Source organism: Dicentrarchus labrax, unplaced genomic scaffold, assembly GCF_905237075.1.
Source record: "Dicentrarchus labrax unplaced genomic scaffold, dlabrax2021, whole genome shotgun sequence".
NCBI classification, from domain to species: domain Eukaryota; kingdom Metazoa; phylum Chordata; class Actinopteri; family Moronidae; genus Dicentrarchus; species Dicentrarchus labrax.
Window position 1 is genome coordinate 14413494 of NW_026136713.1, and position 13793 is coordinate 14427286.

A 13793-nucleotide genomic window follows, 5' to 3' on the forward strand; every position below is an offset into this window, starting at 1 on the left:
AATGTTTAGAATATCATTTAAGAGCTAAACTTTGAAGACCTGAGTACAGGATATATTCACAGAGTCTCTGCTCAACAGCCTCGTCCTGCATTGGTAAAATATTAGAACAATGGCCAAGCAACAGGGAGAAAAAACACTGAATTTGTCAAACAATAAGCCTATTCAGTGTGTATGATTGTTAAAAATAAAGAAAATGTATAATACAGACAGAAAGAAAGCAGGATTTATATTTATGTAGATTTATGAATGTACTTTTTATCTTCGCACATTGCAAATATTGTTACATCTCACAAACTTGCAGATTCTTCAGCCACATTTCTGTACAGCTCTTCACTTGTTTATATTCTGTATATATATATATATAGTCTCCTTTTATTGTCTCTATTTTAACCTTTATTTATATTATTCTATGTTTAATTGTTATGCACCAACTAACCAAGGCAAACTCCTTGTATGTAAAACAGCATTCTGAGAAAAGGGAAAACTCTGATGTTCAGGAAAAGTTAGAAAATTGCTCTTCTTACATAAACTTCCTGCATCCACAATTTGGGTTCATTGTATATTGTTTACCAGTCAGAGGGATTATGTCTGGTCTTGTCCCTCGGGCGCCACTTATGGTCATTTTGCCCTGTTAACTATAACTGTTAACTACTGCTGTTAGTTGAAATCTGTATTTTGTTCATGCTGGCTATGAAGAGAGGATTTATACCTAATTTCCACAACACCAGAGGCTTTAATAGAGACATTACAGAAACTTAAAGCCCTTTATGAGTTAGTTACAGGGGCTCCCTGACCCCTTACTCCCCTAAACCCATCCAGTAACCCATACATCCATGGGTGTGTGTGTGGGGGGGAGGCTGGCAGTTCCCCAGTTCCCCACATGAGGTCGACATTGAGCTCGCAGTGTTTTCAGACGCGGTTGACAACCAGCAGCGCAGTGACTGAGCCCTCGGACTCGGCGGCTGTGGTCAGAGATGGCGTCCCTTCTGCAGCCGGATAGAGTCGTTTATCTGGTCCGCGGCGAGAAAAGGATCAGAGCCCCTTTGTCTCAACTTTATTTCTGCCGCTACTGTAGTGAGCTCCGATCTCTGGAATGTGTGTCTCACGAGGTACGTGGATTTATTTATTTAATTTTATTTTTTTTTGACGAGCTAGCTGTTAGCTTCGTCTAAGTCAGCGGCTACTTTTGTTGTTAGCCGGTTTTGACGTGTAGGCGGGACTAGGCCGAGCTCTTCGCGCATTCTATGGCGGAGCCGCCTGTCAATCAACATTCTCCTCGTCTCATTGGTCGAAAGGAGAGACGTTTAACTTCCGTTGGAGTTAACGCCTAGCACAGCACAAATGGGCGAACAAGCTAGCTAGCGGTTAGCGTCTCTTTAATGTTGAAAGTATTCATCCGTAAATAATATGAACGGCATGTCTGACGAGTAGAAACTATTTATTACAAGCTTAGGCCACCTCCGTTTACATCCTGGCTGTCTTAATCCAGCTTGTGAACGTGGCTCACTGTTAAGGACACCACACCCAGACTGACTTAGATTCTTCATTTATTCCCATTTAATACAGCCAGTCAGTGATTGTTCCTTGTAAACGTGTGATTACAGACAGTTGGTACGGAAACACATTAATCTTGCCTCATGATAAACATAATCAGGTCCTCACTGCTTCCAAAAAAATGCCCAACGATATTCAGTGGTAGTCGCGTTTGTTTATGTTTACTCGGATAATCCAACAATTAGGAAGTCAGTGTTAAATCAGCTTTTAGATTTGGATGCACAGTTGTGACGGACTCCTCTCTGTACCCTTGTTTTTGGTGATCAGGTGGACTCCCACTATTGTCCAAGCTGTCTGGAGAACATGCCATCTGCAGAGGCTAAGCTTAAAAAGAACAGGTGAGACTGATGTGCAGACCATTGGCAGTGTTTATAAGGTGCAGCAGTGTAAAGAAATCTACATATCTTTATCATATTTATGTCATTAATGTCTGCAGGTGTGCAAATTGTTTCGACTGCCCATGTTGCATGCACACACTGTCTACTCGGGCCACCAACATCCCAGCTCCTCTGCCCGATGACCCCACCAAGACGGCCATGAAGAAGGCCTACTACCTGGCCTGCGGCTTCTGTCGCTGGACCTCCAGGGATGTGGGAATGGCTGACAAATCCGTTGGTGGGTGCTGATATAATGAAGACACATTATTAGGTCATATCTACAGTCTTTTGATTTTTAAATCGGAGTAGCATCAACTGTACCAAAACACCATACTGTGTAAAAGTCCTGCTGTAGGTCTACAGTTACTCGTTAATTCAGCTCTTGAAGAAAGCTGCTGTCTGTTGTCTTTGTTTCTTACATTTTGGTGATTTTTTTTTTTTCCACTGCAGCCAGTGGTGGTTGGCAAGAGCCAGAGAACACTCATTCTCAGCGGGTAAGTTTTCCCTCGGGGCAGTTTAAATTCTCTCGAGTTGCTCACATGTTTTCTGATCATGCATTACTTGTGTTTTAAATAGATGTGTTTCTGAATAAGTGACACCCACACATAGCCGACCACAGGCAAAAGCAAAGTAACTAATCACTAACTTAGTGATTGCTAAATTGCTGAGGCCACAAACAACACATCATAAATGCCTCCTTTTCATTTTTTCACAATTGAAGTGTTTATTAAAGCAAATAATATTGAATTTTCACACCTTCAGATATTTTATTCCCACATTTCACATGTTAATTCAAAGACTGTTAACTCATTTTTGTTAAGGGAAGACACTTTTTTTTTTACTGTGATGCCTTCCTGGACTATTGTGTTACTTGAAAGTATCTCACATTCTCATTGTACTGTGCTCTGAGTGGATGGGGGGTATTTTTCATAAAAAATACATGACACATTGATGACCAGTCTCTGGTTGAAATTTCTGTTCCCTACAGATCAACAAGCTGATCGAGTATTACCAGCAGCTGGCCCACAGAGAGAAGCAGGAGAGAGACAGGAAGAAGCTGGCCAGGAGACGGCAGTGCATGCCTTTAGCTTTCTCGGTACTCTACGCACACTTCAGCCTTTTCAGAAATGTCATGCCCCTTTTTTTTTCAACCTTTTCAAATGTTAAACAGCCGTTGTTTTGGTGTAATTTTCTTTAAAATGTCCAGGTATGGTTGGAGAAGAACTTGGATCAACAATTATATGCGTTTAAGAAAATCTGAACAGTATAACCAAGTGTACACTCAAAATGCCATTGAGGATATTATATGATTAGAGCATCTTTAACCCAAGCAGGAGGGAATAATTATCAGCTGCTGGAGTGTTTGGTTGGAGGGCAAGATTAGCACCTTGTCAATACTTGGGGAGATACATTTGAAAATGCTGTTTACATGTGGAAACATCATAAATGTTTTCAGGTTGCTTTGGAAAAGTTCCCCACACCAACAGAAAAAAACATCAGCTTTTTCTGTCTTAAAACAGAGCAGAAAATGTTTTTAAAATTTAAGACTTTCTAATTTGGTTGCTCTTGTGTGGACATGGTCTTCATGCTTCCTAAGCTTGTTGGCACATTGTTTACACCTCCTGCATTCTGCTTTTACAATGATTAACATCCAATAATGCAAACCAGTCTTTCTTTTTGTGTGTTGGAACCATTTGTAAACACTTAAGCTCTGAAGTCCTGCAGTTGTTTTCCATCACTGATGCATTTCTGTTGCTGTTGCATGTCACCAAATGCCACTAATGCTAACGCTTTGGTTTCACCTGGTTCTTTGTTCTCTCTCTTTTTCTTTGCTTATGCACTCTGATATTTTGGTTTTTACCCCCCCAGCAACACACTATTCATGTGGTGGTGAGTTGTATTTTTCACAACTTGGATAGTCTCATCTTTACAGTAGTGCTGTCTTCTTTTTATCTCTGTCCCTGTCTAATCTGTTACTGAGTGGCCTCACAGATCACATGAATGTCTCCTTGGGTAAACGAGACCGAGATCCATACAATGGGAGCTTTTATTTTGAATAGAGGGAGAGAATTAATAGAAGACTTTGTTGAAGTCTGTGTAACCAGAACAAAATATTTTTCATATTACATTAAGTTCTGAACCTCTCCCTCTATCCTGGGCAAGAGGGCTCCTGTTAGAGCCTGTTTACACTTATTGATATATTAACATGCGTCTGGGGTGATCTAAACACACGCAGACAGGTCTTAGTATGTCAGTTTAAGCCTGGCGTCTGCACATGCGTCTCAAGTGACTGCTTGTGATCAGATCTCACTTCCCTGCTCTATATTCATAGAAACATGGACATGCTTCCTGTTTGCAAAGACCAAATGCGTTTTTAACCGGTGACCCAACAATAGTAGCCAACACACTGGGACAAACAGACAACGTAAGAAATAACTTAATGTGTAACGTTTACCGGATTTACAAGAAGGCCCAGATAATGAAGAATCTATCGTAAATAGTGTTTCACAACATTATAAAGTTACTCCTCACTCAGCTCTCAAAATTTGAGGGAGTCTGAGGATATTGTAGTTACAAGTTCATCAGCCGAAACTGTGTTTTCACTAATATCTGCTGCTTAACTTGGCAGGTAAGAGAGCCCAAACATGAACCACATAGACAGCATGTTTCCGTGTACTTACAGGACAGTCAGGCAGTCCTTCACTGTGCCCCAGGATGCATTAGCTTTTACACTACAAAAAGATATGGGGTCAAATGTGTCCCAGACCACCCTGGCAAATGGTTTGAGTGATCAGATCACAGCGCATCTTGGTGGTCATATGCTTGTATTTATAGCTGTCTGTTTCCGGTCCAATCTCGATGCATGTTAATAGCAGGTGTAAACAGGCTCTTAATGTCTCTTACTAGAAAACCAATGACATTTACTTTGGCTTATTTATTGTTTATTTAAATGTGAAATACCATTTGTTTTGATTTTTGTTTTTAAAAGTTGTCATAACTGTCAAGACGTTGTGATAGAAGTAGTTATGTAGAAAAAAATGTTGTAGAGTAGGTATTTTCATAGATTCACTCAAAGTCCTCCTTAATTTTCATTTTCCAGAATGCCTAATCTTTGTTTTTTCCCCTCATAAATTCACTCAGGAAAAATATGGCCTTGGAACCAGACTGCAGAGGCAGAGGTCTGGAGCTCCCATATCAAGCCTGGCTGGCCTTTCGTGAGTGATCTTTTACCTCTTTTGTCATATGCTGCAAATTACTCCACATTTTTTTCCTCCTCAATAAGACTAAGTGTAAAATTAGAGGACGGCTCCCCTGGTTTTCCATGTTTCCACCCAGTAACTACACATTGTGTACATACATATTATTGGTGACTTAGATGAATCGATCCCTTACCTTCCAGCAGCCATTGTTTAATTAATTTCAGTGAGCCATGAAAATCAATTTGCAGAGCCTTGAAACTTGGCTTGAGATACATACGTAATCCATCACAGTGAACAGTTTGTCACCCTTATTTTTTCTCAAAGTTACTCCATTTCCCTTGTGAGTAAAGACCATTTTTAAATTTCACCACCGGGGTGCAGTCAAGGACCCTGTTTAACATCTGAAAATTAATAATTGGCTGACAAAAGGCACAGTATTGACAAAGTATGCTGTCAGATCCAGAAGAGAAATGTAAAGCAGGCTAGAACATCATGAAAATAATTATGTGAATCTGGTTATTTCTTGTTTTCTATAGATTACCGTTCAATAGCAAAGACTAAAATCTTGAATGTTGTAGTGTAGGGGTTGGGCAGTATATTAAAATCTTCCATCCGGCCACCCTAAGTCCAATATTTGTCAACTGCCAATATAGTCGTGCTGCGCCGGCACCCCGACCCCTTCACGATCACCAGCCAGTAGTTTCAGCTGGGAGATGAGTCGCGATTTCACTACATGCAACAACCGCTAATAGCTTTAATAAGCAACATAAAAAAATGTCATGATCTTTGGCTGAGCGTGTGTACTGCGCCGCTGAACGTCTGTCACTGAGCAACTCTTATTCTTCAGAGGCGCCATTAAGTTTGCCAAAACATGACAAAAGCTGCCCCAAAAAAACAACCAGCTACAGACTGATTGCCAATGTATTCGTCCAGTCGCCCAACCGTGTTATAGTGTCCTTGAAGGCACCAACATGGAGATCTTGAAAGTTTCTTATCCCAACTGCATAACCATGCAATTTTAATGTAACTTAAAACAAAAAATACAATAAAATGTAGCTTCTAGACTGAAATACCTACTGGATTGCAAGGTGTGGCAACTAGTGGCTACCAAGAAATACAAAATGTAAGTCTAAAGCCTAAAGTTAATGTCCTAAAACTTAAACCAACGGAACTGTTAGGAAATCTGTTGTAATGTGTATGTGGTCTGAGTGGTGTAAAAACACCTCACTAATCGTTTGACAGCACTACTCACTATGCTTTACAGTGTAGTCAGCTTTCAGTTTCCACCAGTCTGTAGGATGGAGCGACATCTATCAGTGAAGTTGCAGTTTGCAACCATTTAAATACAGCTCAGCCTTCCAAGCATGCAGGACAATCTCCTCCTAAATGTTGCACAGTGGGCCTTTTTAAATGCAATCATGATAAGAGATACAACAGATTGTTGATAGCAGTATTTGTGTAACTTCACTAGCCTTAAAGAGGGCGAGGACCAGAAGGAGATCACCATTGAACCTGCCCAGGCCCTTGATGAAGTGGAACCACTGCCTGAAGATTGTTATACCAGGCCCATCAGCTTACCAGAGGGTATGTACGTTTAGGCCTCACTGAACAATACAGATCATTTTCGTCTCTCTAATCGAGGTAGAGTTGAATCTGAGTTTTCGTTGTGTCCTCCCAGTGACCACGCTGCGCCAGCGGCTTCTGCAGCCTGACTTCCAGCCTGCAGGGGCGTCTCAGCTCCACCCCAGACACAAACACCTCCTGATGAAGCGCTCACTGCGCTGCAGGGTCAGTACAACTTCAGGCTCATACTCTACCGTATCAATCAGAGGCTGTTGTTTGTATGTAGATCACATTTAGATAATTTTTTTTTCTTCATTTCCTCCTCCAGAAATGTGAGCACAATTTGAGTAAGCCAGAGTTTAATCCCACTTCAATCAAGTTTAAAATACAGCTGGTGGCTGTGTGAGTATTGGTCATCAGATTCTGTCCTAAACATGAGTTTTCATTAATGAAAATATAAATCAGCCTGGAGACTGGTGTGGTTTAATTAGATTAAGATCCCAAAGTTTAATTTTAGACAAGTGTAATTATAAGCACACGTTCAGGAAATTGTTCGTGCCAAAGTAGCTGGAACAGATGTAGTGATTTCTACGTGGAAAATAACCTCATTTTATACAAGATCTAAAACTGTGTCCTGAATTATAAACCCAATTTCCTCTATTGACTGTCTTGGGGGTAATCCGTACTTTACAAATAGCATACTGATGTTCTCAGACTTTTTTGGCTAGTACCACCACCAGAGATCCACTTTCAGCTTTTAATGAATGTGGTTGAATGCTGTCCGTGTGTTACAGTTTATTGATTGGCCTTCTGCCTTCCTTCCCACAGGAGTTACATCCCCGAAGTGAGAATTATGTCCATTCCAAATCTCCGGTACATGAAGGTCAGTGTGTGCACTGGTTCTGGTTAAATAATTCTGTAACATATTGTATTCATTCTGTTCATGAGCTTAACGTAATCCCTCTTTTTTGTTAACAATCAAAAAAAGACCAGAGCTGCACTACATTGCTTTCTAAGTGAACTCAACCAGATTTGAAGGCTAATTTGGTTCCAACTTTTGTCTTTTTCCCGTCCCTCTGTATTTAGGAGAGTCAAGTGCTGCTGACCCTGACCAACCCAGTGGAGAACATCACCCATGTGACATTGGCTGCTTGTGAGGATGAAGATCCTGATGACATCAACAGCACTGCCAAGGTACATAACTATACTTTATTGCTGAAATAAACTGTAGTCACAGAAAGTATCAATTAGTGGGTATTGCACAAATAATCAATGCTCATTACTGTCCCAACTACTACCAACCATTGACACTATGATTTAAACTGTGATGGTGTAAATCCTGCCTTTAATTGACTTTAGGCTGTATGCCTCTTTGTCTTTGCTTTTAATGAGACTTGAAGCTTAAATAATCAATAGTTATTTATGTAAATCCTGAATCTTAAGTTTCAGGATTATGTGAAAAGAGTCTTTCATGACAAACCGTAGAGAATTATCACCCAGCTTTCTGTCTGGAGTTAATGAAGACTAAGACTGAGCTTAAAGGCCGGTGAACATTGGAGTTACATTTGTCAGATGATCAGAGGATTTGTCAGGACTGAGTGTTCGGAACTACTTCTGCCCCACACGGTGGCCAAAACATCAGTGAACCCGCTGTAAAGACCATCGTGGCTTAAATAGAGAATATAAGAAATGGGCACAGTCACAGCTTGTGGCAGTTGTTTACCACCTGCCTATTCTTAAACATTGCACATTATTCCTGCAATCTTGCCAGACAGCTTCAGAGAGTTCAGCTCCTTCACACTGCCTGTTTCTTATATCCCTGTCATCATCTCATATGCAGAGCGTTTGTGCCCCATTTTTACCTCCATCTGTCAGCTGTCACACGCACAGCTCAGAGTACCGTGTTCCTGTGGTAAATGGTCTGCTGAGCTGCCTGTTGCCAGCAGATGCTGTGAGGCTCTCTGTGACTACAGGCTGTTTGTCTTGGCCTCTTTAGTGATGAAGTCATGGGCCAGACTGGGTAGGGAAGAGCTCCTGGCCAAAACAGAGCATCTTTATGACCCATTTCCATTCACATTAAGGCCAAACAGGGTGTGCTGTCTTGTCATTCTGCTTGATCTGATATTCAAACACCTGGAGGCCAGAGCAAACCACAGCGAGCCATGCGCGGTTGATTTCATCGACCAGCTCTTTTCAAGGATGGCTTCGCTTACTTCTTACATATGTATTATCTGTTTCATCTAAACATTGTGTTCTGTTTGCTGAGGGTAAAGTATATTTATTTAATGCGTAAATGTGATCCAGGTTCCTTTTCGTCCCTCACACATGACACAAATATGACTTGTTTTCTGAGCAGCAACATGAATAAGTTGAATTCAAATTGGATTTTGGTACACCTTCAAAAGGAGTAGAGAGGTTCAAAAGATCAGACTAAAGCCATCATTTATTATGACCATAAACTAATCTTTATTTCATGTTTGTGCAAATTACCAAAAGCCATTTTAATAGTTAATTATTTTCATCTTTTTTGCACACCATTTCCTGTCCAGACATATGAAAATATTAGAATATGAATTTGTGTCTGATATTTTTTGCTTCACAGACAGTTATATTATACTGTTAAAATGTGTCAACTACATATACTACTTCCCTATCATTGGAAAAAAACTGAATCTGTGGATAAGCAAATATTGTTCACTTCTAAAGTTTAATTACTAGATACATGATGTCTCTTACGTCCTATTCTCAGTGTATGTCCACTGTAGGCTTCTTTTTCCCACATCACCCTTGTGTAAGTTGCATATTAGAGCTAGTTGTGAAAACTATGCTCGTACTTACATGAACTCTGATTTAAGGTAAAACATAAAAACAAACAGATGAACGTGAAAACCAACGTTTAGTCTCTAACTCTGCACAAACGTCCTTCTGTACAGTGAAGGTCAAACATCCAAGTGAAGTAACAACAAGCCAAGCACGTTTGGATTTGTTTTTCATTTGATTTTGTTGCATATGACATTTAAAATGTAGGTTGATTCATGCAGTAGTCTGAAAGTCACTGAATGTTGGAACTTTTTTTTTTTAGGTCATAGTACCCACAAAGGAGCTGGTCTTGGCAGGAAAGGATGCTGCTGCTGAGTATGATGAACTGGCTGAACCTCAGGACTTCCAGGATGACCCAGAGTAAGTTAATACACTCTCTCACACACACACACACACACACACACACGCACACACGCACTCTTACACTCACAAAGAATTAATAGCGTGAGGTAACTCTTAACCTGAGCCCTCTGACTTTTCCGCAGTGTTGTTGCCTTCAGGAAATCCAATAAGATTGGGTTCTTCATCAAAGTGATTCCTCAGAAAGAAGAGGATGCGGATGTCGCTGTTTCATTTAAGATCCGGCACGACTTCCGCAACCTCGCAGCTCCCGTCAGGCCGAGTGAGGAGGGAACCGAAACCACCACCGAGGCCATTTGGCTCACACACCACGTAGAGCTGCAGCTTGGACCGCTTGCTCCCTGAACATGAATACTCCGTTTACCATCAAATAGTCCTAGTGTTGGATTCTACTACTTTCTTTAAACTGTGGGATTAATTTAATTTACGAATGATTTCTGATTCTGCTTATTGACGTGTAAGAACAATTTAAGAGTATATAGCATACAGTTGTTTCAGAGTTTTTTTATAAGCTTAAGTTGCATCATCAGATACATTGTAGAACATACAGTGATTACATGATAGCCCAGTTTATTAAACTATATGAAACATGGCTGACCGCAGACTAACTTAAGTGCATCAAGTTTAACTTAATGTTTTTCTTTTGTTTTAATGTTGCTACAAGCAGTACCAAAAACATGACGTTATAGTGTATTTTACCATCATCACCATCATCCTCTTCAGCTTAAACACTATATAATCTATCAGTAGAAAGCACTTTTAGTGTGAGGTTACTTGTAGACAACAGAACATTATATATACACATATTACTTATTAAAAACTGTTTTTTTGTTTCAAACTATTTGCTGTTGCTCGAATGCGACAGAATTTATCACAGTTGTACATACAGTATTTTCTTAAATGGCAATAACTAACCTGGCCTCTGTCTCTGCACTTACAGTATGTTTTGTCTTATTAAATCTATTAACTGTGGATTCTTTTGGGAAACACTGGTATTTAATTTATGTAGAAAAGTGCAGTTTCTGTTCAGAGATGACAGCGAGTGGTTGAACATGAATAAAAACAGCACTGAAGGTATAAAAACAGTAGACATTGAATTACGTCGATGAGCAGAATCAGAAATCATACCTGAGAACAATCTGAACGATAACCAGTTGTGCAGCATACACCTCTGCGCTTTTAGCTTATATATCCTTACCAACACCCTTTTCTGCAGACAATAGTATTGTATTAACTCGCATGCTTCAACTATGGTAAATATTGCACATATTAGACAATGTCATCACAAATCCTGTACTGTTTTCTTACCAGAAAGGTTGTTCGTGGGTTGAAGGTGATACCACCTGCCCGTGATTTTACTATGTCTACTATTGTCTGAAGTAAAACCTTCATTGGCACTATGGAGAGGATGTATAAGAAGCTCTGTAAATTACAGTGTTCATAATTTAAATGTACTGAGACACTATCATTTTTTTTTCTGATTTAAAAATGTATTTTGGTCGGTAGAATTCACTGACTTCTCTGTCAGTGTATATCGTAAGATGCTGTCATGTTTGGTCTCCAGTGTGTTAGTAAAACAGAGCCTTCCAACAAACACAGTTAATCCTCTGTAACAGCTAATAAACTAATGTGATACTGTAACAGGCCTCTTGACTTTATTTTATTTTTATTTTGTTTGTCTAGGCGTGACTATAACTTTTAAAACTCACTGAAGCACATGATGACAAATTCTTCTGTGCATTAGCTATTTCTCACCACAGGGTGGAGCTCTAGGTTAGCATTTATAGATACTGTAGCTGTTGCATGGGGGAGCTTTGTAAAGACATGAGAAAGCATACAGGGAAATGTCTTCCTTTTATTTGTATGATCTTGACAGACCCTACTAGCTGAAATAGTACATCAGATCACAGTAATGTTTGGCTGAGAAGGTACGAGGCGCTCTGACCCAGACAGAAACATTTTAATAATAACCCAAGCAAAGCTGGGTGATTTTTTTTTCTTCCGGGTATGAGTCATGAGAATAAAATGTCTGCTTGTCAACAGTAGGAGTAGACTAATGGATTTTGTGTTCCAACAGATACCGTTTTGTATTGAACATATATCAGTCCTGTTCAGTGATGCTCTGCACACATGGGACGGTTTGTTTTCCACTGGAAAGACAGATCAGATAAGTGTGATGCAGGCCTGTTGCAGCTGTCCAATGAGGCTCGTCTGCTGTGTAAACAGACCCACTTCGTCTGGGTAATAAAGCCATGATTTTCTTTTATCTTCAGCAGATATAAACAGCTCAGAAGAGTGGCCTGTGTGAGAGCCATAAATCACCCCTGAAGATGAGGTAATAAAGCACACATGGAGCGAGTCCGTGCCACTGAAACAGCCCAGACTCCCACTCGAAGCAAAGCTGATGATAGCAGTAGCTGACTTTCAGTGCACAGCAGTAGTGTACTGTACCTGCTCTTCCTGCTGGGAATATCATATTTTATTAAAAAAGATGAACACTTGCTGTGCTAAACCTGTATAAAAATAGCCATGACCATAATTGAATTCAATGGGAACAAGACAGTGATTGAAAACGACTGAATGTGCATATAGTAGAGGAGATTTATGCAGAAACCTTATTACTGACTTATGAGCAGACCTTGAATGATGCCCAAAAACACCGTCTGGAAGATAAATTCTGGATTCTTCTGGTCAGGATAATATTTTCCTGGATCAAGACTCGAGTTATTTCATGCTCAGCATCAGCGTGTTCTTATTTGTAGAACCTCATTCTGTAAACAGCATAGAAATCTGACCTGTGACCATGTTATGGGGATTAGAAATTAATATCAGGGTGTTCCAGCAATGTCGGGTAAGTAAGTGGCTTAGTAAAGAACTTTCATGTGTCTCCTTTCCTCTTCCTGTTTTTCCACTTTTGAAGACTTAACATCTTTATTTATAAAGACAGACCCGGCCAGCCTTGACCAGATGAAAAATTCCTCACCGAATTACAAGTTTGACTGCACCCAGGACCTTTCCACAATTACGTCACCGTCCAAACCGCCAGTAACTCACCCGCAGAGGAAGCATGACACAAGCAAGTAAAAGAGAAGAAAAAGCTACACCTCAACAGAGGCAGTAAATCCCCTCCATATAATAAAAAGATGGCCTCTAGAAGTCTGCACAACTATCATGTTACCCACTCTCACGGATCAACTATGCAGTGCATACTGTACATGCATGGGGTGTGCTTTCCTCATTAAATATGCCAAGTGGGATAGATTTTGCCTATATAATCCTCCCCTTCTTCTCCTGCTTGTTGACCAGAATAGTATGGACATGCCCTGTTTCTGGGGGCATGAGGAAGAGAATCATAAAAAGACCCCAAAAGCTCCTTTTTTTGTTTAAGTTGAGCAGTAGGCCTGAAGGTGCTCTTGGTGATTAATCGCCGTCTTCATTTTCTGCTCACCAGACCATCATCTGGTTAATTAGAGGTAATTGATGATGTCTACCCAGATGAATAACTGTAGGCATGTGGGTTTCCAAAGCTGGGAGAGCCAAACCTGTGAAACCTTAGCTTTTTCAAGGGGGGAAAAAAAAAGTCATTTTCACTCCATCTCCCTCCATTTCCGCTCGCTTTCATTCTCAGTCTGCATTCTGATGGCTGTAGGTTAGCTGGAATGTTGACTTTGGACGTCTGGTTGAAAAAGATCGCTCTGAGAAAGCAGCTGACCCTCGACACCCCCTCCGAGCCCCCCTCTCCATCAGGGAGTCAGGCTGCAGCCCTGTGCTCTGTGTTTTCATGTATTATTTGCTCAATTGCTTGCCGGGTGCATTACGTGTGTTGGGGCACAAGTGTGTCAGCACCCCGAGCTGAGGCCAGTGCCACGGACTGGGGCCTGGGGATCCACCAAAGCCACTGGGGAGCTCCAAGTCTGCT

The 13793-nt window shown here is 40.6% G+C and overlaps 1 protein-coding gene across 2 annotated transcripts; it reads left to right on the forward strand.

The window, feature by feature from the left end:
• Positions 1 to 922: 922 nt before the first annotated feature.
• dctn4 (dynactin 4) lies at positions 923 to 11515 on the forward strand. Of its 2 annotated transcripts, XM_051419204.1 has the most exons (14): positions 923 to 1109; positions 1822 to 1892; positions 1991 to 2169; positions 2382 to 2425; positions 2920 to 3027; positions 3801 to 3821; positions 5073 to 5146; positions 6603 to 6715; positions 6810 to 6919; positions 7023 to 7096; positions 7523 to 7577; positions 7781 to 7888; positions 9777 to 9874; positions 10000 to 11515. In XM_051419204.1, the coding sequence occupies exons 1-14, from the start codon at positions 975 to 977 to the stop codon at positions 10217 to 10219; spliced, it is 1410 nt and encodes a 469-aa protein (XP_051275164.1). In that variant the 5' UTR covers positions 923 to 974; the 3' UTR covers positions 10220 to 11515. The 2 variants fall into 2 exon arrangements, with proteins under 2 accessions (XP_051275164.1, XP_051275165.1); XM_051419205.1 differs by lacking the exon at positions 3801 to 3821.
• Positions 11516 to 13793: the final 2278 nt, after the last annotated feature.

Bases quoted from the DNA above. Each gene is read 5' to 3' on its own strand.
- dctn4 (XM_051419204.1), top strand. From the start codon at position 975: ATGGCGTCCCTTCTGCAGCCGGATAGAGTCGTTTATCTGGTCCGCGGC. The intron at 1,893-1,990 runs GTGAGACTGATG...TAATGTCTGCAG, and splicing joins GCTAAGCTTAAAAAGAACAG to GTGTGCAAATTGTTTCGACT. The intron at 3,822-5,072 runs GTGAGTTGTATT...AAATTCACTCAG, and splicing joins AACACACTATTCATGTGGTG to GAAAAATATGGCCTTGGAAC.